At 58.8% G+C, this 27,924-nt stretch overlaps 1 protein-coding gene across 1 annotated transcript; it reads right to left on the minus strand.

Moving 5' to 3' along the window:
- Positions 1-7,508: 7,508 nt before the first annotated feature.
- Plxnb2 (plexin B2) lies at positions 7,509-25,580 on the minus strand. Its single transcript, XM_013025779.1, has 37 exons — positions 25,435-25,580; positions 20,628-21,714; positions 20,169-20,351; positions 19,505-19,633; positions 19,144-19,244; positions 18,889-19,015; positions 18,539-18,692; positions 17,797-17,911; positions 17,612-17,720; positions 17,399-17,500; positions 17,012-17,104; positions 16,703-16,784; positions 16,472-16,632; positions 16,237-16,385; positions 15,970-16,078; positions 15,663-15,799; positions 15,304-15,474; positions 14,739-14,868; positions 14,428-14,655; positions 14,152-14,328; positions 13,920-14,059; positions 13,681-13,781; positions 13,293-13,522; positions 13,036-13,217; positions 12,723-12,789; positions 12,418-12,564; positions 11,410-11,566; positions 11,173-11,273; positions 10,985-11,069; positions 10,648-10,802; positions 10,409-10,569; positions 10,180-10,327; positions 9,285-9,349; positions 9,059-9,134; positions 8,676-8,750; positions 8,204-8,339; positions 7,509-8,123 (listed from the first exon to the last, which is right to left on the minus strand). Exons 2-36 carry the CDS (start codon positions 21,699-21,701, stop codon positions 8,235-8,237), a joined length of 5,526 nt encoding a protein of 1,841 aa, XP_012881233.1. The 5' UTR covers positions 21,702-21,714; positions 25,435-25,580; the 3' UTR covers positions 7,509-8,123; positions 8,204-8,234.
- Positions 25,581-27,924: the final 2,344 nt, after the last annotated feature.

A 27,924-nucleotide genomic window follows, 5' to 3' on the forward strand; every position in this document is an offset into this window, starting at 1 on the left:
GCCTGCGCACCCCGCCCTGCGCCCGCCACCTGCGCCCCTCCTGCACCCTGCCCTATACCACACTGGTCTGCGCACCCCCCTTGCACCCCGTCGCCTGCGCACCCCCACAGCCGGCCTGCGCCCCGCCGCCTACACCCCACCCTGTGCCCTGCCGGCCTGCGCCCCCCCTCTGCCCCCGCTGCCTGCGACACCCCCTGCGCCCCACCGGCTTGTACCCCTCCCTGTGCCCTACCTCCTGCGCCTGGCCACCTGCTCCCGCTCTGCTCCCCGCTGCCTGCGGACCCCCTTGCGGATCCCCCGCCCTTCCCACCACCGAGGGCTAAGCAGGGCCTCTTGATCCGGCCGCCCTCCCAGGGTGCCTAGCCACCTGGCAACCCCACTCAGAAGGCTCCGTCTGGACGTTTGGGGCGGGGGGGGGGGGGAAGGAGGTGTCTGTCTGTCTCTCAAACTCCACCCATTCTATGCCCAACCTCATTCTTTTACTTTGTGAGGGTCCTGGGACTTAAACTTAGGGCCTGGGTGCTGTTCCTGACCTGTGCTCAAAGCCAGTGCTTTACCGCTTGAGCCACAGCTCCACTTCTAGCTTTGTTTGAGGGTTTTGTTTTTTTTTTGGTAGTTAAATGGGGTTGAGAGTCTAACAAACTTTTTTGCCCAAGCAGCCTCAAAACTAGATCCTCAGATGGCAGCCTCCTGAGTAGCCCCTGGCTGCCCAACCTCAGTTCTGAGGCCATTGTCTCTCAGCTTCAGTGCCCAGGAGCCCAGGGGACTGCTCTTGCACTTCAACCCTCTGGCCCCACCTGGCACCTGGAGCGCCTGCTTCACACACCTGCAGAGGCTGACACCCTCTCACCCCTGCCCAGCTGTCCTTCAAAGTCCTAGGCACCATTGCCCAGTGTGTCTGTCCTCAGGGTGAAGGCAGGTCCTGCTTTGGCCTTCCACCTGGCCCCTCATTTGGGCATCCTCTTTACTATCTGGCCCAGTTCTGGCCTAAATGCTCCTGGAGGGCAAACTCCAGCCCTGTCCCACAGCTGAAGGACCCAGGTCTGCCCAGGCTCTTGTTCTGCTGGTGGGTAACAGGATCCATGGGACCCCTGCCGGCCCTCTGTGCCCCGCCTGCCAGCCATGAATCAGCAGCCTAAGGCCAGCCAGAACAGCTTTACACCGGGACTGCTGCGAGCGGCCGGGCACTTGCCCGGGCTGGTGATGTGTGCAGAGGTGGCTGAACCCAGTGCCTCTTGTGCCCTGTGCTGTCACCAACCCCTCCACGAGCCCCCAGCTGCTCTCCTCACCCTCACGCTGTGGGAGGCCATGGGCCCAGTGTCCGACCAGGCTCCAGAAGTGTTTTGCTCTCATGCTGTACTCCTAAACACTGGATTCCTCTCCAGGGCTTCTCACTAGACCAGTTGGTTGTCTAGCACTCACGGAAAGGATATTTTTGTGTGTGTGCATGTCCCTGGAGCTTGAACTCTGGGAATGGGAGCTGTCCAAGAGCTTTTTTGCTCAAGGATAGCACTCTTACTGAGCCATAGCTTCACTTATATGAAGTTGGCAGTTCATTGGAGATGAATGTCTGGTGATACTCAGACAGTTGAGATCTGAGGATCTTGGTTTGAACCCAGCCCAGGCAGGAGAGTTGGTTGTGGGGCTTGAACTCTAGGCCTGGGCACACTGTCCCTGAGTTCTTCAGCTCAAGGCTAGTGTTCTACCACTCAAACCACTTCCGGCCTTTTCTGTTTATGCGGTGCTGAAGAATCGAACCCAGGGCCTCATGCATGCAAGGCATGCACTCTACCACTGAGCCACCTTCCCAGTCCCAGTCCAAGACTTTTATCTCCAATTAATCACAGAATAAGCTGGAAGTGGAATTGTGGCTCTAGTGGTAGGGCACTAGTTGAGCAAAAGGAGCTCAGGGACAGCACCCAGGCCCAAGTTCAAGCCCCAGGACTAGCAAAAACAACAACAACAACAAAAGCCTCATGAACTTTCCTTCCTGGGCTGGCTTCAAACTGATCCTCAGTTCTCAACCTCCAGAGTAGCTTGGATTGCAGGCATAAGCCATGGCACCAGGCCAAGGAGAGGCCATCATCTGTAAGCTGTAGTAATGGCAACTAGATGGATCCCTGGTTACAGTGACCCCTTTGTCCCTTAGCCAGGAAGGAAAGGCATTCCCCCATCCTGACCAGGCCCTGGGGAAAGGCAGGCTTTCGCTTGCAGAGGTACCCGAAGGAGTGCCTTGATTGAGAGGAGGGTCTGGGTCTAGGTCTGGGCTAGGAGCTGAGCCTGTCTACTGAAACCTGCGTGCAGGGCATCTGGGATCTCTGTGTGTGAGTGCCTTGCATGCCCTGTTCCCATGAACCTCGACCCCTTCTGGCTTTATCCACTCTCAGACCCTTCAGAGACTGAGATGCCAGAAGCCAGCTGCTGGTCTCACTGGGAGACCAAGGAACAGTACCAAGGTTGAAGGTGCTGGAGATGTGTGAAGTACAGAAATCGGGCCACCCTTTCCAGGTAGCCAGGACACAAAATCAAGAGGCAACTCCCCTTTATCATGCACTCTTTGTGCAGGCACTTGACATCAAGCCTCCCTAGGCCCCTGAAGAGACTCCTCAGAAGAGCCACAGTCCCATCTCCAAGCAGCTCTTGTCCTGGAGATTACTTGGTCACTTCCTTTCTGGGAGGAGAAATGGAAGTTAATGCCCAGATCTGAGCAGAGTGCAGGCAGGGGATCTTCAGCTCTGGAGCAAGGCCCAGGGGAGAGATCTCCATGTCCACGCCCACATCTGTGTGTGCTCCCAGCCTTCCGGTCCTCAAGGCTGACATCAGCTCTCCAGCGTTCAAGTCCTGCAGGGTGGATGGGACGTGAGCACAGGCAGCTGCCCCGCCCGCCCCTCACCTCCCCTGTGGCAGCTCCTACCTGGTGGATGATCCCCACAGAGTGGACGTGCTGCAGGGAAAGGGAGACTTGGTGACCCTGAGGGGACACCTTGAGCCTCGCAGCAGCTGGTGAAGGAGGAACGGCATGCGCGTGTCACTCGGTGCCTGGCACTTGACGGTGTTCAGGTCTGCGTCCTTCAAGATGGTCACCAGGTACCTACAGTGGGGCCAGGACAGGGCCCAGCCGGCCCTTCCAGTGGCTCCGGCCCCCTCTTCCCAGCCACTTATACTTCGTTGGCATCCTCGATGGACATGGTCGGTGTGAGGCCGGTCCAGAAGCCCGAGCTGGGCAGGGAGGAAGGGCAGGCAGTCCAGAGCTTCGTCCCTGGGCCAGGCCACCTCTCATGCCGGCTCCTCTGCTCACCCACCGCAGGGCCCTGGTACCAACCCGCCCCAGGGTCGCCCTCCACCGCTCACCCTTCAGGTGTCTGGACAGCCCGGCTCTCCCTGAGCCCTCCGGCAGCGGCTGGAATGGGTGCGCCAGCTTCTTCACTGCCCGCTTTGTGGACAGCTGGGTGTCCTAGGAGCACTGTGGGGCGGTGTGTGGAGGGGTACGGTGAGCCTGGCCCGAGCCTGGGCCTCTCCTGGCTCCCGCCCCCCACCCCCGCGGGCCTCTCCCCTCTACGGGACTCCCTGGCTCTGAGAAGTCCCCTCCCAGCCAGGGCCACACCGCTGGGGACAGGGCGCAACTGCAGCATGGGGCTCCAGGAAGGACAGCGGGACCCAACCGTGCACACCCCGCCCCCATCCACGCCTGTCCCTGCCCCCACCCCACCGTCCACAGCTGGGGCCGCGGTGTTCGCGGGGGGGGGGGGCGGTATCCACAGGGGGTGCGGTGTCCACGGGGGTTGGCGTGCGGTGTCCACAGGGGAGGTGCGCGGTGTTCACGGGGGGGGGGCACGGTGTCCATGGGGCGTGATGTCCATTGGGCACGGTGTCTGGGGGGGCGGTGTTCACAGGTGGGGCGCAGTGTCCAGTGGGGGGGCTGCAGACCGGTGTTGGGGGAGAGCACTGTATCCACGAGGCAGCCCCATTTGAGTCCTTTCTGGGGCCACTGTCACTGCCCTCCCTGCCCTCCCTACCTTCCCTGCCCTCCCTGTCCTCCCTGCCATCCCTGTCCTCCCTGCCTTCCCTCCCTTCCCTGCCCTCCCTCCCCTCCCTGCCCTCCCTCCCCTCCCTGTGCTGGGACACGCAGGCCCTGCAGGCCCCAGTGTTCTGCAGACGTGAGCCCAGTGTTCTTCCGTGCCTGGCCGGGTCCTGCTCCCACGGCCTCTTGATCCTGCACCCCGTGCCCTTTGATCCTCACTTCAAAGTGAGCAGGGATTGGGGCAGCACTGTCCCTAGAGCAATGCCCCTCGAGTTCTGGAGGGCAGAGGACGTTTTCTGTGTGTTTTTGTGGGCCATGAGGCTTGAACCCTGGAGGGCCTGGGCGTTGTCCCTGAGCTCTTTTGTTTTGTTTTGTTGGTCGTGGGGCTTGAACTCTGGGCCAGGGCACTATCCCTGAGCTCTTCAGCTCAAACCAAGTGCTCTACCACCTGAGCCACAGCGCCACTTCTGGCTTTCTGGTGGTTTAATTGGAGTTAAGAGTCTCATGGATGTTCCAGCTGGCTGGCCTTGAACCATGATCCCTAGATCTCAGCCAACTGAGTAGCTAGGATTATAGGCGTGAGCTACTGGTGCCTGGCGAAATACATTTTAAACTAAAAATTAACTCAGTGCTGGAGCTTTTTCCTGGATCCAGCTGGCCCTCACAACCACAAAGTGTGTTACAATGTATTATAATGTACCACAAAACAATAAAACTTGACTACCAAATTAAAGCAGACCAGCAGAGAACCAGCCTGACAGTCTGTGTGGGGCGGGCCAGCCTGGCACGTTGGCTTCACAGCCACTTCTGCCCCCAGTGCTCATTGAGCTTCAGTGGGTCTAGAGGCCACTGTGAGAGCCTGAGGATGGCCCTGGCCCCTGCCTGGTTTCCCCATGGGAGGCTCCCACCTTTTCCTGGGGTGGACTGAGGGTTTGTGTGTAGTTAATGGAGCTTCAGCTAAAGGCCAAGGAGGCGGAGGGGGGCCTGGGCAGCGGGAGCCTTGGCGTGGCTGGGAGGGGAGCACTCGCTGTCTGTGTTGCGGCTGGGCTGTTCTCAGGGCAACCTGCCAGTCCTGGCCTTGCACTGGCTGTGGGAAGGGGGTTCAGAGCCTGGTCACCTCCTACCCTCTGCCTGAACCTTGCATGAGCTGAACATTGCCAGCAGCAGGGCCAAGCAGGCCCAGATCTCATGCCATGGTGGCCAAGTCTTCCGGGTCTGCCCTCGGAACCCCCCCCCCCGTGTGCCTGGGGGGGTGGGGGAGGTGGGCACTGTTTAGTGGCCACTAGCGTTTCAGGTGCTGGAGGTCCCTTCTGAGTAGAGGTACTTCAGAACCTAGCAGGGGTCAGAAAAGGCCTGGGGTGGCACCAGCAGAGGCCAGGAGATAAAGCAGGAAGGTGGACATACCCAGGCAAGAGGGACAAAAGCCCGCGGCAGGGGGCAGCTGAATATGGCCTCCTCCACCCTCTGCTGTGACTGTCACCACAAGCATCAGTCCCATCCCTCCTCTCATGTCCACTGCCCACCATTGTCCATCCCCCTCCTACCCCGCCCCCCGCATAGCTATGACAGCCTTCCAAGGGTCAGCTCCCCCCTCCCCACCTCTACCTGTGGGCAGAATGCACTCCCTGGAAGACAAACCTAGCACAAGGGGGTGATTGTGGAAAGGTCATCAAAGTTTCCCAGAGCCCCTTCCTGCCTCTCTATCCCACACACTGGGAGGAAAGTGGGAGGAGGGACAAAGGACATCACCTGTAGGCCCACTGGCATGCTGCCCACTCAAGGTTGGCTTGCCACCATGCACTCCTGAGGCACAGGATGTTTTTAAATAAGTTTTTATTGTGAAAATACTGTACAAGGATTTTTTAAATTGTGTGTGTGTGTTGGTCCTGGGACTTGAACTCAAGGCCTGGACACTGTTCTTGAGCTTTCTACTTTTTTTTGCCAGTCGTAGAGCTTGAACTCTGGGCCTGGGCGCTGTCCCTGCTCTCTTCAGCTCAAGGCGAGTGCTCTACTACTTTCTGTTTTCTAGTGGTTTATTGGAGATAAGAGTCTCATGATCTTTCCTGCCTGTGCTGGCTTTGAACCGTGATCCTCAGATCTCAGCCTCCTGAGTAGCTAGGATTACAGGTTTGCGCCACCAGCGCCCAGCTCCCTGAGCTTTCATGTTCAAGGCTAGTGCTCTACCACTTGAGCCACAGCTCCATTTCCAGCTTTTTTGGTAGTTAACAGGAGGTAGGTAAGGACTTTTCTGCCTAGGCTGGCTTTGAACCGGAGTCCTCAGATTTCAGCCTCCTGAGTAGCTAGGACTACAGGCATGAACTACTGGCACCCAGACTAGAGGCAAAGCTTCTACCCTTAGCTGGCCCTGTGTAAGAACAAGCCTTATATCCTCCCACACAGCTATCAGTTCTCACAGGGGTTGGGGCTAAGGGTGGAGACCACCTGGGAACCTTTAGACCACCAGTCTCTGTCCACCACCAAGCTCCACAGCATCCGTGGCTCCTAGTGACTGTCTGTGGGGAAGGGGTAAAGGTGGTCTAACACAGGGGTTCAACCTGCAGTCCAGGCCTCTAGGCCAGAGACCCAGGGCTCAGCCTCCTGGACTAACCCCCCAGACTCCTTCTGAGTTACTGAAGCCTCAGTCAGTCAGATCTCTGGGAAGCGGGCGACCTGTGTCACTGCAGAGGTCTCTGTTCTGCCATATCAGCTGAACTTTCTTGGGGGTAGGAAGCTGCCTATGTTCATGCAGCTTCAGTGGCGCCACCCAGTGAAGAAGAGAGTCAGACTCATTGCTGAACCTCCTATCAAGTCTCCCCAGCCATCAGATGATGCCAGTGCACACTGAGAAACAGTTCAGGCAAATGGGCCCCAAAGAGAACAGCATTAGGTCCAGAATGAAGTTAGACATTTCCACTGTAGAACACCAGTCCCTCCTGCTCAGATGGGTGTCCTTGGAGACCGAACATCTGTCTAGTTTGCTGCTGGGTTCCAAACGCCTGGCACACAGTGGAGCTGGGTCTGAATATACGAGTCCCAGCACTCACCTCAAGCACGCGTGTACACACCAGCTAGCCGCCAGCTCACACCCGTATGGCACTGTCCTGGACCTGCTGCTGTGCCGGGGACTGGAACCACCCCCCTCTGGCTCTCAGTAGCCACAGTGCCTCTCAGTCATGGGCCTCGTGCCCTGTCTCCTCTTGGAGCAGGTCGTGCCATTAGAGGAAGCTGGCTTCACGGCCCCGAGATCCAGGGCTGCCCTACCATGCTGACAGGACCTGTATGTCACAGGGCTCATGAAACGTGCGCCCTGAGGGCTACCTCCTGCCCTTACCCCAGGAACTGTGTGGAAAGTACAAGATCAGGATGGCTCTCACACTCCACCAGCTTCTGTTGCCACAGACGGCCCCTGGTCCCCAGTGGAGCCAGTGACACACACTCAGGCAGGAACCCCAGGCTGCCTCCGAAGGAACACAGCCAACCAGCGGAGTGAAAAAGACAGTTGTATTGGATGTACAATCAACACGATTTACAAAAAGGGGTGGATGGCCCTGGCGGAGCTGCCCCCGCACCCCAGACCTGGACGGGGCCTTCGAGGCAACCTGTCTGACAGGCTGAGACCAGTCTGCTGGGCCCCCAGCCACTGGGCCCTGACGTCTGACGTCCAGTCTGACCTTTAAGGTGGGGCCAGCAGCCCCTGAGTCCACCTGAATGCCTGCACCCCACTGGGAGCTAGGTGAGGTCAGGAAGGCATCGTACCGCTTCTCCTCCTCCTTCTATCCGGCAGACAGGCACTCAGTCCAGGTACTTTCCCTGGGGGCTGCAGGTACCCAGAGCCCACCCAAGACCAAACCCAGGGAAGCTGAGGAGGCTGCTGGTGCACAGGGAGGGGGGCTGAGGCGCCACTGCCCCCAGCGGCCTGGTGTGGTTGTGTAAGGCACGTTTGCAAGTCGCTCAGGAGACGACACAGAGACGCCTGATGCTGGTGCCACAGGAGGGAGCTGCTGGCGTGGTGCCCGGGCAGTATTGCTCAGGAAGGACACTACAGTCTATAGCAGGAAGTGAGCCCGCTGCACCCCTCCAGATGCCCAGGCCATGTTCTGTGCTGTGGAGAGAAGAGAGGCCAGCGATCACTTATGCGGCCCTACACCCAGGGGCTGCCTCACGCCGGGGGGCACCACACACCTGTGCTCTGAGGCAGCGCTGCGGTCAGAGGTTAGAGGTCGGTAACCTTGTTCTCCAGTGCTGCAGCAATCTGCTGCAGGCGGAAGGCCAGCTGCATCTTCTGGGCTGCAGGGTCCTCCTCTAGGGCGTTGATGATCTGAGGGGAACAGTCAGATCACGGGGGTGGGGGAGGGTGTTGATGATCTGGGGGAACTGTCAGATCACGGGGGGGGGAAGCATTAATGATCTGAGGGGAACTGTCAGATCATGGCAGGGGAGGATGATCTGAGGGGAACAGTCAGATTACGGGGGGGCGTTGATCTGAGGGGAACTGTCAGATCACAGAGGGGGGAAGGGTATTGATCTGGGGTGCCTGTCAGATCATGGGGGGGTGGAGGGAGACGCTGATGATCTGGGGTACCTGTCAGATCACAGGGCAGAGGTGGGGAGGGAAGGGGATTCCCAGAACCCCACTCCAGGGACTCAGACTCACCTCATCGTAGTACTTCTGTGTGTACTGGTAGAGCTGGTGCAGGGCTACGAGTGTATTCAGTGAGTCGGTGTGTGCCTGGAGGACAAGAGTGTCACTCGGTACAGGAGGAGCAGTGTGGCCCTGCCCCGAGCAGCAGGCTGCAATGTGGCCCTGTGTGGTGCTATCACAGAGGTGAGTGCAGGGCTGTGCCTAGCAATCCCACACGCGGAGCACCTGCACACACAGCAGCCTCTCGGCCATGTCTCACAGCACCTACTGCTCACTGCCTACCACCTGGGAGTGTGTGTAGCAACACAGGCTCTCCTGACCTACACGCCCGCCCAGCCAGCTCATGCTTGTCATCTGCAAGGTGCCACCCCTGCCCAGGGCCTAGGCAATCTTACCCGGGAAATCTCTGCCAAGTGTGTGTTCATGTCCTGATCGCTGACCTGCACCATCTGTCGGATGCCCTTGTAGTAACTGTAGGGCAGAGAGTCAGAAAGGGCCAGTAGGGGGCAGCAGGAAAGGCCAGGGTTGGGGGTTTCCCAGGGACAATCAGCTGTTCTCCAGACCTCCCTCCAGAGGGGTGGTGTGGCACCCAGGTCTGGTATAGGGCTGGATGGCACTTACTCCTCCACCATCTTCTTATAGGTAGAGATCTCCTTGGCATACAGCAGTTTATTGCTAGGAGAGTCCTGTGGAAAATGAAGCCAAGGAAAGAACTGAGCTAGTCAGCGCTCAGGGTCCCAAAAGTGAGCAGTGAGGCCTGCCCAGGCTCCTAAAGCATTCAAGAAACCTTTTTTTTTTTTTTTGGTGCCAGTATCAGGGCTTGAACTCTGGGCCTGGGTGCTGTCCCTCAGCCCTTCAGCTCAAGGCTAGTCCCTCTACCATTTGAGCCACAACTCCACTTCGAGCTTTTTGGTAGTTAATTGGAAATAGTCTCGTGGAGGGGCTGGGAAGGTGGCTCAGTGGTAGAGCACTTGCCTTGCATGCGTGAGGCCCTGGGTTCGATTCCTCAGCACCACATAAGCAGAAAAAAGAAAAAGCCAGGAGTGGCGCTGTGGCTCAAGTGGTAGAGTGCTAGCCTTGAGCTGAAGAGCTGAGGGACAGTGCCCAGGCCCAGAGTTCAGGCCCCGAGCAGACCCCACTCCCCTACTTTCCTGCCCGGGCTGGCTTTGAACTGTGACCTCCAGATCTCAGCCTCCTAAGCTTATAGCTATAAGCCACCTTAAAATACAGGGTTCAGGTGTATTATGTGGCAAAAACTCCCTTTCTCTACCTGAATGAGGGGAGGTCTCAAAGGAGGCGACAAAGGAGGTTGAGGCCCTGAGGACCTCCTTCGACTCGGCCTGTGCCTGTCACCTTCCATCTGCCTCTGTCCCGAGCTTTAACCTCAGTCAGACAAGTCTTCCCTAGCCAGGGCTTCCCAGGTCACCCCACGAACACGGTCCAGTTCAGACCCCCCACACCACGCAGCGGCTGGCCTAGCTTCTCCCTCCCCCACGGCGCCCCAAGCCCCACTCACCCGGCTCAGTTTATGCTCTGTGCGGGTGCAGGCATCCATGAAGGTCTGTGCGATGACCGACAGAGAGGCGTCCACCACCTCGTGGACGTGCACATCGAAGATGAAATGCGGGTTTTTGAGGATGTTCACCCAGAACCGCAGTGGTAAACTGTGGCAGGGCAACAGAGAGTAAGGGGAGGTGGGGCGGGATGGCACGAAGGGTGGGCAGGGAGCGGAAGGGCAGCCTTACCTGTTGGTCTTCCAGATGTGGATTGTGTCCTCATCTCTGATGTCGTGCTTCTCTGCTTGCTCATCCAGGAAGTCAAAGAAGTACTTGACTGCAGGCGGCACCGCATGCCCAGGTGCCAGCACACTCTGGAAGAAGTTGTCCACGAACTGCTGCAGGGTGCCCTGTGGAGAAGAGGCTCAGCATGACCTGCGGCAGCCCCCAACGAGGACCCCTGCGGACGTGGACGGACTCCCACCCACCTTGACTGAGAGTAGCCTTGTCAGGTAGATCTCAGTGATGGCTTTAGTCCGCTCCTTCTCCTTCACACTGCCACGTTTGGACTTGCCCTCGTCCACCTCGTCGGTGGGCCGCACCAGGTGCCATACCCGGTTCTCTTCCTCCAGGAGGGCGTGGCCTGTGGGGGGACAGGGCTGGGGACCAAGTCTTGGCCCAGAGACCTAGCTGGACGAGGACTGTAGTCTGGCACCTGAGGCCGGTTCCATGCTGGCCCAGCAGTGCCTACCCCCCAGGTGGCAGCAGAGCGTGAACACCACCCTGGAAGAGCTGCCAGGGACTGGGCAGGAGGCCAGAACTCACGTTCCCCGGGCAGGTCCTGCTGGCTGTCCTCTGGCTGCTGAGAGACCCCCACCTTGGATAGGATGAGGGTAGCTCCATCTCGGACCTGAAGAGAGACACGTGAGAAGGGATGGCGGTCCCGCTGTGGGCACCTGACCTTCCCCTCCCCCCCCCCCCCCCCCCCCCCCGCCCAGCCACAGGACACTCACGTTGTAGTGCATGAGGGTGTTGATCCGCTTCCACCGGCCCTCCCGCTGGGAGGTCAGATCCAGGTCGGAAAGAATCTGGGCTGTGGACCCAGGACGCCACTCTGCAGGACACAACCCATTTCCAGAAGCCCGGGGCACGGGCGGCCCTCCCTCCAGCACCCTCTCGCTGCTGCTGTGTGACCCCTGGTGTGGAGGGATGGCGGCGCGGGACCCCTCCCTGGGCAGGGACGCACTCACCGAGGACCACGCTGTCCGGCTTAGGCCAGCAGGAGCATGGCTGCGTGCGGTACACCTGGTCGATGATCTTCTCCTTGACCTGGGAGATGGTGTCGCAGTTGAGGACTTTGACGGGGATGGCATCGATTCCTTCATCCTGGATGATGACGCTCACCGTCTGCCAAGGGGCACAGGATAGCAGCCATGGATGGGGGCCTCTGCCCCAGGAGCCATCCAGGACTACAAGCTCCGTGCAGATGAGGGGCTGTCGGCTCACACCACGCCACACCAGCTTAAAAGAGCCCACACATGGGACCCACAACCTCCACACACACGCACTCAGCTAACCACCACACACTGCAGCAGGATGGCGTCCTGAGGGGGCAGCAGGCTCTTGGTCAGGATGCTTACTACCCCCTACCTATTCCCCCTGCCCTCCAGAGTGCCCGGGACCACCTGAACACTGTGCCCCTGCCCTCCAGAGTGCCCGGGACCACCTGAACACTGTGCCCCTGTCCCCCAGAGTGCCCGGGACCACCTGCACACTGTGCCCCTGCCCTCCAGAGTGCCCAGGACCACCTGAACACTGTGCCCCTGCCCCCCAGAGTGCCTGGGACCACCTGAACACTGTGCCCCTGCCCTCCAGAGTGCCCGGGACCACCTGAACACTCCTGCCCCCCAGAGTGCCCGGGACCACCTGAACACCGCCCCTGCCCCCCAGAGTGCCCAGGACCACCTGAACACTGTGCCCCTGCCCTCCAGAGTGCCTGGGACCACCTGCACACTGTGTCCCTGCCCCCCAGAGTGCCCGGGACCACCTGAACACTGTGCCCCTATCCCCCAGAGTGCCCGGGACCACCTGAACACTGTGCCCCTGCCCTCCAGAGTGCCCAGGACCACCTGAACACTCCTGCCCTCCAGAGTGCCCGGGACCACCTGAACACTGTGCCCCTGTCCCCCAGAGTGCCTGGGACCCCCTGCACACCACTCCCCGCCCCCTGGTGTGGGGAGCCCAAGTTGCTGGCTTACCAGGGGTGCGTACTCGACATCATCCCCCAGCAGCCCCGTGTCGTTGAGGGTGTACTTGGCCTTCTTCTGCACAGCATCCACTGGCCCTTTCTCCACCTGATGCTTGATGGCCTTGAAAAGCTTGTACAAAGGCTCCCCTGCACTGTCCTGAGCAGCACAGGGCTGTGTGAGGGACAGGCCTGGGACCACACCGGGGCAAGAAGACCACCTGTCCAGCAGGGCCAGTCTCATGCCGGGACACTGACCAGGCGTGCGTGCAGGACAGCATCCCCTTACCCCACCCTTGACCCCAGAGAGAGGCCCACCTTGAGGTACTGGTACAGACAGATAGACATCCAGTTGGACAGCATTCTTTCTACCACGGTCTCAGACCTGGGGGTAAAAGGCTTGTCAGCTCTCCAAGGGCTGACAGGGTCTGGCCTCCCAGCTAGGCCCTGGGAATCCATTAGGACGCCCAGGTAGGCACACAGGTCGTGAGACCCTCGCCTAGCAAGGTGCCGATCACCTAGTCACCGTGACTAAGAAACCAGCAGAGACTGCAGGACAGTGGGCCTCCTCCTGTTACCTCTCAGCCAAGGCCCTGCGCCGCCCGCCCGCCCGCCCGCCCGCGTCCCGCACCTGCGCAGCATCAGCTTGGGGTTCTTGGCCACCACATACTGCTCCATGAGCTCCAGGAAGAGCGTGCGCATGATGTCTGTGTAGTACTCCAGTTTCCCATGCAGCGCCACCGTCAGCAGTGATGCAAAGTAGACCTTAGCCCGGGCGGAGAACTCCCGCTGGCTTTCTAGGGTGTGAATAAACTGTGGGGCCAGCCAGTCAGAGCCTTTCAGACACTTGCCAGGGCCCCTCCCTCCCTTGTCTCTCCAGGCACTCACGTTGATGAGAAAGGACTTGCTGTTGAGGAGGTTAGAGAACTGGTAGAGGGCCTGCTCCACAATGGGCCGCCTGGACTCCGGGATGTCCAGCTTGCCAGTGATCATGACATCCTTGTCGCCATCCTTGGAAGGCAGGAAGAAGACGCGATCAGTGTAGGTCTTGTAGTCCAGCGTGGGGATGCCCGCCTCGTGCACGTCGTTTGTCTGGTCTTCCATCTCGATCATCAGGTCTGGGGGCGTGGGAGAGAAAGTGGAGGGCGTTCCAGGCCATCCATGGCTGCCCCTGCCCGGCCCCATCCCTCAGCGGACATCCAGCCCTGCTGCCCTGAGGGAACCCAGGCACCACCACCGGGAGCACCAAGAGCCCGGCTGCCCTGGCTGGACCTACCTGTGAACTCTTTCTTGCAGCGATCACGCACGCTCTCCTCCAAACCTTCCAGCTGGGACTTTATCTTCTCATACTCTCGCTCGGCCTGCTGGCTCTTCCTCCTAGGGGGCAGAGGCTCTTGGGTCCCTGGTTCTGCCACTGGGGAATCCCAATTTAGGAAGCTCTGCCTGTCAGCTTTGAACCGCAGATGTGATCAAAGCGTAGAACGGGGGGTGGCTGCCTGCCCGGGGAGGGCTCACCAGTAGCAGTAGATGGACACGGCGATCACGGCCACCATGGGCACAATGACCAGTGGCAGGATGAGGCCAAGCGGCACGTCGCTTACACGGGTGTCGTACTCCACACGGCCCAGCACCCATTCCCGGGAGCCAAACTTCACCTGTGCGGGGGAACAGGGCAGGCAGTGTGGCTTCCCCCAAGGGGCCCCATGCGGTGGACGGGCCCCACCTCCGCCCACCTGCTCTCACGCACTATGAACTCTGGCAGGTTGTGGGTGGTGTCTCGCCTCTGCCGCCGCTTTGGGGGTGGCTGAGCCTCGGGGGGCTCACAGTACAGGTCTGTCTCTGTGAGCGTCTTCATGATGCAACGCTCAGCTCCCACAAACGCCTCAGCCTCCTGCAGCGTCATTGCCTTGTTTAAGTTGGTGCCCTGGGATGGGAGGAGTTGGCAGAAGTCAGTGTGACCACAAGGGGCTCTTAGCCATGGGGACACAGGGCGCCGGTCTCCTGGCATTCCGGCCACCCTCACCTTGGCATGGATGAGCTTGTTGACCTGTTTCTTGACACCACCTGTGAAGTTTTCAAAGGTGGGGTCCGCCACATACTCAAAGGCACCGGCTTCAGTCCTGAGCAGGGCACGGTGCCCATCCATCTGTATCAGTGCCGTTAGGTTGTAGGCCTCGGGTTCCTCGGGGACAGCAGGGGACAAGAAGACGACCTTGGTGTCGTTGTAGAAGGTGTACTCAGTGCCGGTGACCTACGGAATGGGTCCGGGTCATCAGGCTCCTTGGCACAGACAGGAGTGTATTCTCACTGACCCCAGCCCACACCAGGTCTGACCGTCATGGGCTGCAGGGGTCCGGCCTCCCGCCGCCGCCGCCAGGACTGCAGAGGCTCAGCGATGACAACCATGGCAAACTTCTGGATGAGGCCAAAGCCCTGGCCCGTGATGGTGATGCTCCGACCACCGCTGGGGAGGAGAGAGCACAGAGAGAGAGGCGTCCAACCAGCTCCAGCAGGAGGCCCTGGAGGCTGGGCCACACCTGCTCCCACGAGTGCCAGTCAGCACAGGAATGCGGTGGAGGGGGGGCATACTTGGAGTATGTGACACGTCAGAGATGGGGGAAGAGTCCGGGGGTCTGGAGCGCACCCTGCCCCACACCTGCCCCCAGAGACGGGAGAGCCAGGGGGTCTGAAGCGGACCCTGCCCCAGGCCTGCCCCCAAGAGATGGGAGAGCCAGGGGGTCTGGAGCACACCCTGCCCCAGGCCTGCCCCCAGAGATGGGAGAGCCCAGGAGACCCTGCTCCAGTCGCCAGGCCAGGTCACAGATGGCTCTGGGGAGGGGCTGGGCACCTGTGGGGTGGGGGGCTGAAGGGCCACTGCCAGGAGGGGAAGGAGCCCTACCTCACAAAGCTCCGCAGAGGCTCAAAGGCCCGTAGCACCGGATTCTCACAGTAGGTAAAGGAGACACCATGGTTGGACACGTGGGAGCCTCCATAGGAGATCTCTACAGCCACCTGGCCTGGAGTGGGCTGAGGCCCTGTGACACACTGCAGCTGCTCCCCAAACTTTACCCTAGGGCAGAAGGTGCCGGTCAGTACCCACCTCAGCCTCAGGCCAGAGCGTCAGGCTGGCTCCTCTGTCTGTTTCCAGGCAGGTTGGCTTGGTACGAGTGCTCCCCCCGTCCCCCTTCGCGGCCCCCTCCCCCACCACCCCCCCCCGAGCCAGGGCCAGCTGGACTCAGCAGCTGTGGTGACACCCACACTTCACAAGGGACGTCGTTGAGGGTCACCCGCACATCCTCCTTGGAACCTGTGTCCAGGTGGGTGCCGTCGATGGTTAGTGTAGTGCCACCTGCCTGTGGCCCCTGCTTTGGCTCCACGCTGAGGGGCTGGGGCTGCTGAAAGAGCGGGGCGTGCCCAGGTCAGGGCCAGGGCTCGGCCCATGGCTCTTGGACTCACATGTCCACCGGATGAGATTAGAGCTCAGAGGCCCTTCCATCCATGCAGGGGTCAGTGGCAGAGGCCAGACTCATGACTTCCAATCTGCAAGTCCAGCCAAAGCACTTACTTGGTAGGTAAACTGGACACTGGGGGGCGAATGGCCAAGTTTCCCATTGACGTCCACCTCAATGCCCCCGGTGAAGGGGGCCTGGGCGGCCTCGACGGCACACACGATCCTGGTCAGAGACAGAACCCTGCTGGCTCTTGCACACATGGGTGTGAGCACGGCGGTTCCCAGAGTTCGTCAGCCTTGGCCTCCATCCACCCAGCTCCCAGACTCTGGAGCCCCAGGCCCCTCCCACCAAGGGCTGCAACCTGAGGGCCGCCCACTCACCGGGTGGACACCGAGTACTGCTCTGGCTCAAAGGCACAGTTCTGGCCAGCTACAGTAATGCTCTTGACATCATCTGCTCTGACGCCCAAATTGGACCCCAGGATGGTGACACGGATGCCCCCGCCCAGGGGGCCTGTCTCTGGCTGGATCTGAAACCAGAAGAGCCCAGTGACCGAGGAGGCCAGGACATCCGGGAGCACGGATGGGGCCTGGCCCGGGCTGCAACAGGACTCACCTTGGTAATGACGGGAGGCGGGCACTCCGAGGTGGAATTGCTGCACAGTGCTTCGTACACACACCTGTTCTGCCCGCGGCACCATACGCACCTGTAGGCGGGGTCTGCCGCCAGACACAGGCTGCAGTCACTGCGGCCAAAGGAGCAGTTGTAGAGGGTCACTGCGGAGGAAAGAGACGTCAGCCAACGGCCTGCCCCAGGCCTGGGCCACCCGTGCCAGGCACCACCCACCTTGGAGCTTGCTGTCAATGTTCTTGCCGTGGGACTTGATGTATAGGTGAAGAGGCAGTGTCTCATTGGCATCATAAGATAGCTGGGGACACACAGGAAATGGGAGTCACTATGACTACCTGACAGCCGCGGAGTCCCCGTATTGAGAGTTGGCACGGCCGCCAGGAGCGAGTCAGGTCTTCACTCCTCAGACACCACACGCAGAGGTGGCACCTGCTTCCTGCGGAGAGGGTGGCAAGCCTCACCGCCCTCCCTCCTATCCTGGAGCCAGGACATCAGCAGCCTGGTCTGCCGGCCCTGCAGCTGTACCTTTGGGGTCCGGAAGAAGAAGGTCCCGGGCTCCTGCATCGTCACCGGCTCCTCGAACTTCATCAGGTCACTGCCCACGTGCAGGGTAGAGCCCTGCAGACAGTGTGCTCAGTACATTCTGCACACGTCAGCTCCACCCTCAGTGCTCCTGTGGGACCTCGGGGCTCCCAAGCCCCTCTGCGCCTATCCCCGGGGAACCACACCACCCGATCCAGACCAAAGCGTTAACTGCCCAGCCTGCCTTCCACAGCTCCACCTGGCTCAGGTCCCACTCCTCCCTCCCTCCTCCACCTCCTGACCCTGGTCGCCCCAAGCTAGGTGCTGAGAGGGAGGGCAAGGGCGGCTCCAGGAGCCCCCCTCCCCTGGAGACCCAGGTCTCCCTCCCACCTTCACTGTGTCCAAGTTCTTGCCCTGGAAGGTCACTTCTGTTTCATAGTTCATGGGGATGACCAGAGGGCTGGGGTCCAGGAACTGGGGACAATTGTCCTCCTTGGAGAGAGAAAGAAAAGCTAGTCAGGTGGAGCAGCCAGCCTCCCTCCCGCCCCAGCTCCAGTCCTCAGCACACGGTCACAACTTGTGGTGTGTGGGCATGCCACATACCATGTGGGCACGAATAATGCCGTCCTCGGGGTTGGGGGAGGCCTCCCGGCACTCGTGGTAGCGCAGGTCCCACTGGCACGCCCAGCGGTTGCTGGCACAGGAGATGCACCTGGGGAGAGGACTGAGTGACACCTGAGTCTGGGCGGGCGGGGAGGGAGGTGCTCTAAAGGCAGCGTGAGACTCACGGCAGGTTCTCCACCAGACTCATGGCCGCTGGGCAGTCGTAGAAGGGGTACTGGTGGGAGGTGAGGAAGACGCTGCCCTGTTTGAAGAGGAGCTGGATGTTCACAGTCACATGGTCTGCGGAGGACAGGCAGGGGCTGTGTCGGGAGGCAGCCAGGATCAAGAGATAGGCCTTCCCTAGGGCCAGCTCTTCCCCCCCCACAGGCTGAGAACAGGTGTGGCTTTAGGCCCAAGGGCCCGTGTGGAATGACTGCAGTGGGGCTGGGCGGGGCCTGCTGCCTGCGTCAGATGGGGCTTGTGTTTCTCCCCAGGGGCCGTCTGCCTTTGCGGCCCCTCCCTGTGCCTGAGTGCGGGGAGCAGTGGCTCCTGGAAGTCTGAGTGTGAAGACCTGCCAGGCCCCTTCCCACGTCAGTGTGGGGCCCCAGCCACCCTCAGTTCTCAGGGGACACATTCAGGACGCCGGCCTTTGGGCGGCCCTACCTGTCCCAGTTCAGGGAGGGGCAGAGAGCAGCTGCGTGGAGGACAGCACCTGGGCCCTGGTGCCCCAACCCCTGGTTAAGTGGAACACGGTGCTGAAAGACATGACGGGGCCAGGGCCGTCTCTCCGGGCAGGGGCACTGCGCCTCTGCTGCACAGCCTCACCCCTGTGAGCAGCCTGAACTCCAGAACTGGCCCCAGCATGGCCCCGGCAGACCATACACAAGGGCAGGGCTGTGTGCAGGAGAGCAGCAGTGCCTCACTTACCCTGGCCTGGCGGTGTCAGAGGTATGTTGCTGGGGGAGTAACAGACGACCACCTCCCCTTCCACGCCGGCAGGGTGTGTGGGCGAGTCACCAAAATGGCACAGTAATTCGTCCTCTGGGGTCAGGGTAGGGAGGGGGCTGACGGTCAGCTGTACCTGCGGGAGGCGGGAGTGGCTCACACGGAGTCCTTCTGCCTTTCCCTCTTTCCCAGCAGGCCCTCCACGGGCCAGCCAACATCCCAGATCATCTTCCAGAACCTGACTCCACCCCTCTGGAAAGCCCCTGCAGAGGTGCCCACCAAGTCAGCGGCAGCACCCTCAGCCTAGCCCTTGCCCATCCCCTGCCACCCACCTCTCCCTGGGCTCGCCGGCTCATGTTCTGTGGCTGGGCGTCTGTGATGGCCACGCAGATCTTGTCTCGGCTCCATAACCAATGGCCAGTCTCTGCGGCCCGTGGGCACTCAATCCTTCTGGTGCACCTGTGAGAACAGAGGGCAACCCAGCACCCTTAGGCTAAGGTCTTGTTCCCCCAGGGTGCGGCTGTGCCCACCCTCCTGCCCCATCAGTGGCCAGTGCTCGAGGCCCCCAGGGTGAGGGCAGTACTCACCGGCCCTCTATGACACACCACCCGCAGTAGGGGTCCTGGGAGTCGCGGCACTGTTCACAGGTTTGGTAGCTCAGACACTCCTGCACGGGGAGCCGGAACACCTGGGGAGACACAGCCCAGAGAGAAAGGCCCCTCCCTCAGACTCTCAGCTTTCCCCACACTCCCCAGTGACAGAGCTCACAAGACCCCCCACCCTCCTGCAGTACTGTCAAGACACACAGCCGATAAAAACCAACAGGGATGCAGAGACGGGAACGGTGCTGCAGGACCTGGGCTGGAGACATGGGCTGGGCCAGGTCATAGACCATGGGGCCCACCAAGCCCGGAGCACAGACACCTCCAGGAAGGCCTCCAGCCTCACCTTGTCCTGGGTCATGGCATACAGGCTAGTCAGGTCTCCAGACAGTGCCAGGTCCTGCTTGATTCTCTTGTTGATCTCCACGAGGATAGAGCCATACTCCGCAGAGGTGCCATCTGGGGCAAGGTAAACCTGTGGATGCCAGGGAGGGTGCATGGGGGCAGGGCCGGTGCTGGCACGCAGGTGCCACCCCACGCCAACAGACTCCCTGTCCAGACTCGGGACCTCCCTTATTTGTTTTGGTAGTGCTAGAGTCTGAACTCGGTTTCCTACTTGCTGGGCAGGTCCCCGTCTTCTCTGTATTATTTTTCTTTTATTTTGTGCCAAACCTGGGGCTTGAACTCAGGGCCTGGGCACTGTCCCTGAGCTCTTTTGCTCAAGGCTAGCCCCTCTACCACTTGAGCCAGAGAGCCACTTCCAGCTTATTTATAGCTTATTGGAGTTAAGAGCCTCACGGATTTTCCTGCCCAGTCTGGGTCCCAGTCTGGCTTTGAACCGCAGCCCTCAGATATCAGCTTCCTGAGTAGCTAGGATTAAAGGTGTGAGTCACTGGTGCTCAGTTTTATTTTATTTTGTCTGGAAGCAACATCAGACCATAACCCTAACTATTCCTCCATGGCAGCTGGTATTCCCAGGGTAAGCCAATGTGCTCAGCCCAGGGCCTTACCTTGAGGATCCGGCCATCAGAGGTGCCCAGGAAAGCGATGGTGTGGTTGTTCTCAGCCGTTACTGTCACCGCGGTGAGATTGAGGCCACCGCGCTGCAGCAGGGCTGTGGCGGTGAGCCCGTCCCGGCTGCCCAGCGGGTAGGGCAGGTGTTCTGAGCCACAGGGGAAGTTCTCGCTGGCACCCTGGGGGTCAGGAAGCCAGTTTCAGCAGGGGATACTGAGCTCTGAGGATGGTGGGGACAGGGCCCTACCATCCCAAACAGGTAGTCCCACACATATCCCCGAGAACCGCACTCCCTGCCACATATCAGTGCCCGGCTCGGGCACTGTGGCACCAGCGCAGAACAACACACCCAAAGTGGGCATCTATTCATTGAAGCCTGGTGCTGCTCCACCGATAGAAGAGCACAGGCACAGGCAGAAGGGAACGGGGCAAAGGTACAAGGACAGGAGACATACTAGCACGTGGCGCCCACACTGGATCTCGCCATGGAAAGGTTTGTAGAAGGTGTCGTGGCTGGCCTCCCGGATGCCCGTGTAGCAAGTGTTCCGGTTGGCTTCCATTTTGTCGTGGACCTCACCCAGCGGGAACAGGCAGAGGCCGGCCCCAGGGCCCGCGCTGCTCCAGCCGTCCCGGCTGAAGACGGCATAGAGGACTCTATCAGCGCCAGGCACTGTCACAGAGGCTGCGAGGCAGACACCAAAGGCCAGGCCCTGAGGGTCACTGGGGTCTCGGCACTGCAAGTCCATCTCCACGTAAGAGTAGTAGGAAGGATCGTCTTTGCACATGCGCGCCAGCAGGGTGCGGTTCCGAGCAGGGTGCTTGTCCTGCTGGTTGAAGATGAAGAAAACGTAGGGCCCATCTTCAAAGGCTGCCACAAACTGCTGTGTGTTGGTGGAGAGGTAGCCAGCCTTGAAGGTGGTGTGGTCCGAGTAGGCCTCAAAGGCCTCCCTGCCCTCCGTCCGGTTCAACAGGCGGGTGCTCACGATGATGCCATTGTCATGGGGTCCGTTGCCTTTGCCCACAAACAGCACCCGCTCACCACCAGGGCGAGTAGAGCTCACCAGGCCTACTGTGGCCACACACTCATCATTGCTGGCCACAAAGGACTTCTCCCCGCTGCTGTCCTCATAGAAGAGACGCAGGGAGATGTTGCTCAGGGCACGCAGGGCACAGATGCCCTTGAAGAGGCTGCCACACTCAACCAGGCGCTTCCCGGGCGGGTCTAGCAGCAGCAGCTGGTTGACGTTGTCGGTGGGCACCGCCTCATGACACTGGCTAGCCTCGATGGGCGGTGTGCACTTCTTGTTGTCCAGGGCAGGGCCTGTAACCGCCTGCTGCTGGAGACGCAGGTCAGCACTCAGCTGGTAGAGCACGTTCACAGCCCCCACATACACCACCCCCGTGACCTCATCCACAACCAGGTGGTTCAGCTCCGTGTCGCTACGGAAGAAGTCCAGTTTGCGGGGCCGCAGGCTTGCGCCCAGGCCCAGCAGACCCAGGAGGGTCAGGGCCCAGAAAGGCAGAGCCATTGCTCTGGGAGCTCTGTAAGAAGAGAGAATGGTCAAGGGAGCCCCGCCCAATCCCTCTGCCTTTTCTTACCTTCCCACCCGCCTGCTCCCCTGGCAGGAGTCACTTCCTAGTTCTCAAGAACTTCACCCTCTAGTTTAATCACTGCTGCTATAGAATCATCTGGGAAAACTTGTAGTCTAGCGTTTGAGGTGATGTAATACATCTCCACACACAGGGTGTTCATTAAGTGGCCCCTAGTGACCCCAAGAACCTACAGTATACCTCCACACACATGGTGCCCACCCAGTGCCTCCTCGGATCTCAAGAAGTACAGGTGGGGGGCTGGGAAGGTGGCTCAGTGGTAGAGCGCTTGCCTTGCATGCCTGAGGCCCTGGATTTGATTCCTCAGCACCACATAAGCAAAAAGAAAAAAGCTGGAAGTGACACTGTGGCTCAAATGGTAGAGCACTAGCCTTGAGCTGAAGAGCTGAGGGACAGCGCCCAGGCCCAGAGTTCAGGCCCCATGACAGGAACCAGAAAAAAAAAAAAAGTCCAGGTGGTCCAAGGGATTGGTCCTGGACCTCAAGCGCCAGGGAATAGGCCCAGGCCAACAGACCCTGGATTATAACAAACAGGTAGACCACACACAGGCTCTACTTATGACAGGACACCTGATATAGCCTGAGGTAAAAACAGAGGCCAGACTTGCTACTGCAGGCAGATGGGCTGTGAGCTCCTGGTCCAGGCTGGCCTACCTCCAGCCTCCCAGCCACTGCTTCCCTGGAGCCTTCTGGGCCCTGACACAAGACCTTTTCTGTTTTTGTTTTGTATATGTGTGCTGATACTGGGACTTGCACTTAGACCTGGGGTGCTTTTGGCGGTTAACTGGAGACAAGAATCTCAGGACTTTCTTGCCCAGGTTGGCTTCAAACTACAATCCTCAGATCTCAGCCTCCTGAGTCACTAGGATTATGGTTGTAAACCACCAGAGTTCTTCCCAAAACCTTACTCTGAATCAATGGAGTTCCTACTCTCCTCACTTTGTTGGTGGCTCACGCCTATAATCCTAGCTACTCAGAAGGCTAAGATCGGAGATTTGAAACCAGCCCTGACAGACAAATCTGAGAGACTCCTACCTCCAACTAACCATCAAAAAGCCAGAAGTGGAGTTGTGGCTCAAGTGGCTGAGTATCAGACTTGAGTGGAAAAAGCTAGGGAGTAGTACTGGCCCTGCGCTTAGCATCATGTGCACACCAAATTTAAGTATAGGAAAAAGATTTAGAAATTTTTCCACTGTCCAATGACCTAGGCTAACAGGAGCCTCCCCATCGACTTTCTGCTTTGGATTATTTCTCAGGTGAAGAAACTCATGCATAGGGCTGGGAAGGTGACTCAGTGGTAGAGTGCTTGCCTTGCATGCATGAGGCCCTGGGTTCGATTCCTCAGCACCACATAAGCAAAATGAAAAAAGCCAGAAGTGGCGCTGTGGCTCAAGTGGTAGAGCGCTAGCCTTGAGCTGAAGAGCTGAGGGACAGCGCGCAGGCCCAGAGTTCAGGCCCCACAACTGGACCCAAAACAAACAAACAAACAAAAAAAAAACTCATGCATAGAGAGGGAAATAACTCATCTAGGGCTAAGTAGGTTGGGATGAGATGGTAGCTTAAAATGAACCTCTACATTTCCTATTTGTCCTCCCCCACCCCCATGTTTGCATCCCCCAGGAGACTGTGTCTACTCTGCTCAGGCCCCAGAGGACTGTGTCTGCTCTGCTCAGGCCCGGAGGGCCTCCAACCAGGCCCATGCCATCCTCCATTTCCATTCTGCTTCCCTCTGCTATTCTCAGTTTAACTGGGGAAGAAACACTCTGCAGACAAAGCCTCTGCCCGTGCATCCCCACAGGAGAGGCACTACGTGTGCTTTAGTGACTTGACAACTATTACTTCTGCATAGAACCAAACCTGCTCTGGATGGACTGCTCGGTTCTGACCCAGCCCACATGCCCATGATCCCGCACACCCACTGGCCAATTGGAAGATGTCCAAAAGAGTGGGCACAGGAATACTCAACTCCCTGGTGGAGGCAGCAGTGGCTAGGCAGTGCCAAGCAAAGGAGAATGTGTCCTATGGGAAGTGTGGAGGATGGAAGTGAAGAGCCAGGGTGTCCCCAGGCCTCACTAAGATGAAGGTGGCCAGGCTGGGGAAGACTGGCTTTGAGACAAAAACACCTCACCAGCCTTTTACTACCGTTGGGCCATGCGGGGCGCAATCCACTGCAGAGGAAGTGGGAGTCCAGGGAGTGGAGGGAGGTACAGAGCTGGGATCTGGGGAGACGGCCTGGAGCTCTAGTTTTGTCTAGCAGGCGTGGGTCCAGAGGAGCGGGAAGGGGTGGGATGCTTGTCTTTAGAAGAGTTGGCCGGCTGTTCAGGCCCTTCTGCAAAGTGGCCTTGCGACTGGCTTGGGGGGAGGGGCTCTCAGGACCGGTGGGGTCAGAACCTGGCAGCCCAGCCCCAGCAGGTGTGGTTCTGTGCAGAACCCTTGGAAGCTGGCAGCCTCTCTTGTAAACCTCAAAGACCTGTTTCCTGAGTGCCCACAAGCCCAGACCCCAAGAGTCCACTGTCTAAGGGGGTGCAGGACATGGGGCTCCTCACCACCACTGTCTCCAGGAGCCCTCTATGCCTGGCCCCACCCCCTGATCCACCCAGTGTCCCACCTGGGCCACAAGGCCAGCAAACCCTTCCTGGTTGCCTGCAGCTCCAGGAGCCTGGAATGAATGGAATGTTCTCAGCCAGGGAGAGGGTGGAGGGAGGGGGCCGGCAGGGTGTGGGTGGACAGGGGCTGAGCCATTCGGGCTGGTGCAGGCCAGTCAGCCTCCACCCCAACCCTCTTCTGGCTCAAAGCCAGAACTTGAACCAGAGCTCACTAACCCAGGAGCCTGGGTCTGCCCTCCAGAAAAACTGTCAGTTAGCTCCTTCTCCAACCACACACCAGGCCCCCCCCCCAGGACACACCCTCTTGTGCCTGGAGCTAACATCCAAGGAGTTGGGGCCTCCCTGGGGGGCCCCAACTCTCCAAGCTGGAGGACCACACGCCTAAGTTGCTCAATACCATCTACTGGCATAAAGGAAAACTTGCCTAGATTCTGCTAATGATAATAAAACTAGCCCAGATACCATGCAGCCCCCTCTCCCCTACTTCCTGGGCAAACAAGGCCTTGGGCAACCTGCCTGGCCAGGCCCCAGAGCAAAGGGCAGCACCTGACCCAGTGCAGTGCTCGGGGCAGCGGGTCCAGGCTGATCTTCCTGCCACTGCTGTTCCTGGAATGGGAGGACAGAAGCGGGAGCTTCCTGTTTTGAACTAAGTCTCAGACCCCTACTTGCAAGCTAGTGGGGATTTCCTCTAGGCACTAGACAGCCTTCCTCCTGCACTTTCCAGAAGCCACACAAACTGGCCCGGAAATGTCTGAACAGCCCCCTCCCTACATCTCAGCCCTGTCATTCTAGAACCTAGTGCCCTGGCATCTAGCCGCGTGAGCAAGACCTGGCCTCACAGAACTGGGGTGTCTCAAGGTCACGGGCAGGAGGGTCACCCTGAGCCTGGGTTCGGCACTCTTGCCCTCTGAGCTCTCCTGTCTAATCATTTGTCCATCCATCCAGACCAGGCATGAGAGAGGTCACAAAGGGGTGTACCCCGAGTCTTAATGACCCTACAGAGGATACTTTGCAGTCCTTCTGTATAGCCCCAGACACCTGCTCACCAAGGATCCAGTAGCTCTGCTCAGTCTCTGCTCCAGGCTGGCATCAGGACTCTCTAGGAGGCAAAGGAAGACAGTGGTGACCTGGGCAGCTTCCTCCTTGACTCCTCTGCTCCTTGTTGTCAGGAAGGACAGCCCACAGGATCCCATCTGGCCTTTGCCCACTCCCAACTCACTCGTGGTTTTTCTTCAGATACCTCCAATCCTCTAGTCCAGCCTCTAAAGCAAACTCATTCATCTGATCTTTCTAGAAGGTGCCTGGAATGCTGCTAACTCTCCTGTGGAGGGCAGCGTGTGTATGTGTGCGCATGCGCAAGCCCTAGGCTTGATTTTCCTTTGAACCATGATCCTCATGATCTCAGGCTCCTGATTATCTAGGATTTCAGCCACTTATGCTACTTCCCATTTTGTCTTTTGGCACTATCTGCCTTTTAGAACCAGGCATATTTATTACTTTGATTAGAACTGCTTTCTGAAAAACAGGCATACTCTTGATCCCACACTTCTACTTAGTAGCTAGGTGACCTTGGAAAGTTACTTAATTCCTCTGTGCCTCACTTCCCCATCTGTGAAATGGAGACAGTGAATGGTGAATTATCCTCAGGGGTGTGTAGGAACTAAATTAATCCATTCCTGAAAAAGTCTGGAATGTTATACTGTAGCACTCAGCAGCACTTGCTATTGTATCCTCTCATTCTAGAAACATAGTCCATCCATGCCCATAGGGAAGCACAGGCCAAAGGTACTTCTCAGCTGGGTTTCTGTAGGGAACAACCGAGGAGTGGTTGTTGCTAGGCAACCATGTAGGGCGGTATACACACACACACACACACACACACACACACACACACCAACCAAGACACTGAAAAAATGTCACAGTAGATAGAGGTGTGTGGTCTGTGATGACCCTGCAGACTACCATGTCCACCTCCATCAAGTTGATGCTGACCTTGGAGCCTTCAACCCAGCATGAAATAGTAGTGAACTTTGGGAGATGGCTAATTACTTTACTTGCTATTTGTTAATAGCAAGTTTAAGAATGTATCTGATTATTACTTGCCCAAATTAAAAAAAAAAAAAAGATGTATCTAAAGCCTACTGCAGCTGGGCTGGGTGCTGGTGGCTCACACCTGTAATCCTAGCTAGCTACTCAGGAAGCTGAGATCTGAGGACTGCCGTTCAAAGCCAGCCCATGAGAATCATCTCCAATTAATCACAGAAAAAGCCGGAAGTGGTGCTGTATGGCTCAAGTGGTAGAGTGCTAGCCTTGAGCAAAAGGAGTCCAGGGACAGCACCCCAGCCCAGAGTTCCAGCCCCATGACTGGAAGGGAGAAAAAAAGGCCTACTGCCTTTCCTCAGCCCACATTCTTTGGCTCTGCTCTCCTCCAAGACTTGGGCCTCACGCCTTAGTCTGGGCCCTACAGGTCTGCTCATAGCTTTTCTGGGCTGGTAAAGCACCCTGACACCTTCTCTCCGAACCCAGGGCCCTGTTCACCTCGTCAGGACCCGCCCTGTGTCCTATGTGGTAGAGTCCCTTCACGGTCCCCACCTACCTACAGCACAGGACACAGGCTAGCCAGCAGGGGCAAGACAGCCACCACATGTGCAGTGAGTGAGGCTGAGCGGGAAAGGGTTAACCTGCCCAAGGGTTGGGGTGCTCGAGATACAAGGGGCAAGGGACAGGCATGGGACAGAGGGCATCCCTTCCCTCTGTAGCAAGCACAACCTTGGTGAGACAAGCTCATGGGCTGCTCTTCTAAACTGCAGCAGCTGCAAGACCACAGGGCAAATCCAGGCCTTCCTGGGAAGAAACAGCCCCTGAGAAAGCCTGCAGCCCATGGACATTCTCAGCCACTGTTACCTCACAGCTTCTCTGTCTTTAGGGGCTGCTCCCTCAGCCCCCCTCCCCCAACTTCTCATGGAAGATGGGCTGGGCCCAGCTCACTGGGGAGTCTGCCACAGGCAGGCCAAACTTTCCCTCATGTCCACCTCCACCAGGCCTGCCCTCAGGGCCACACTGCACAGAGGCCTGACCAAATGACCCACTGACCAGGCAGGGCCCACCACCAGACTCTCCAGCAGGCAGGAGGCAGGCTGTTCCCTGCTGCCATGTCTTCCAACCATCAGGATCCCCTGGCTCAAAGCTTCCTAGACAATAAAGCCAGGGCCCTGCCAAGCCCTGGCCTACTGCTTCCATCGTGTCATCTTCTGCTCCCAGGAGTGTCCTGAATATCCATGATCCTAAACAACAGCAAACCACCCCCAACACCTGGCCCGAGTGGCTGTGTCCCCACCTCAGTCCCAGATCCCCAAGACCCCGGCTCTGCAGCCAGACTGCTGGGTTTAAATCACAGCCCTGGGGCTGGGAAGGTGGCTCAGTGGTAGAGCGCTTGCCTTGCATGCATGAGACCCTGGGTTTGATTCCTCAGCACCACATAAGCAAAAAGAAAAAGGCCTGAAGTGGTGCTATGGCTCAAGTGGTACAGCGCTAGC

Source organism: Dipodomys ordii, unplaced genomic scaffold, assembly GCF_000151885.1.
Source record: "Dipodomys ordii isolate 6190 unplaced genomic scaffold, Dord_2.0 Scaffold87, whole genome shotgun sequence".
Taxonomy (NCBI): domain Eukaryota; kingdom Metazoa; phylum Chordata; class Mammalia; order Rodentia; family Heteromyidae; genus Dipodomys; species Dipodomys ordii.

Coding starts and splice junctions, on each gene's coding strand:
- Plxnb2 (XM_013025779.1), bottom strand. CDS start 21,701: ATGGCTCTGCCTTTCTGGGCCCTGACCCTCCTGGGTCTGCTGGGCCTG. Junction 17,721..17,796: donor AGTCTGGTGGAGAACCTGCC/GTGAGTCTCACG, acceptor TCCTCTCCCCAG/GTGCATCTCCTGTGCCAGCA. Junction 12,565..12,722: donor GTCTGTACCAGTACCTCAAG/GTGGGCCTCTCT, acceptor TGTGCTGCTCAG/GACAGTGCAGGGGAGCCTTT.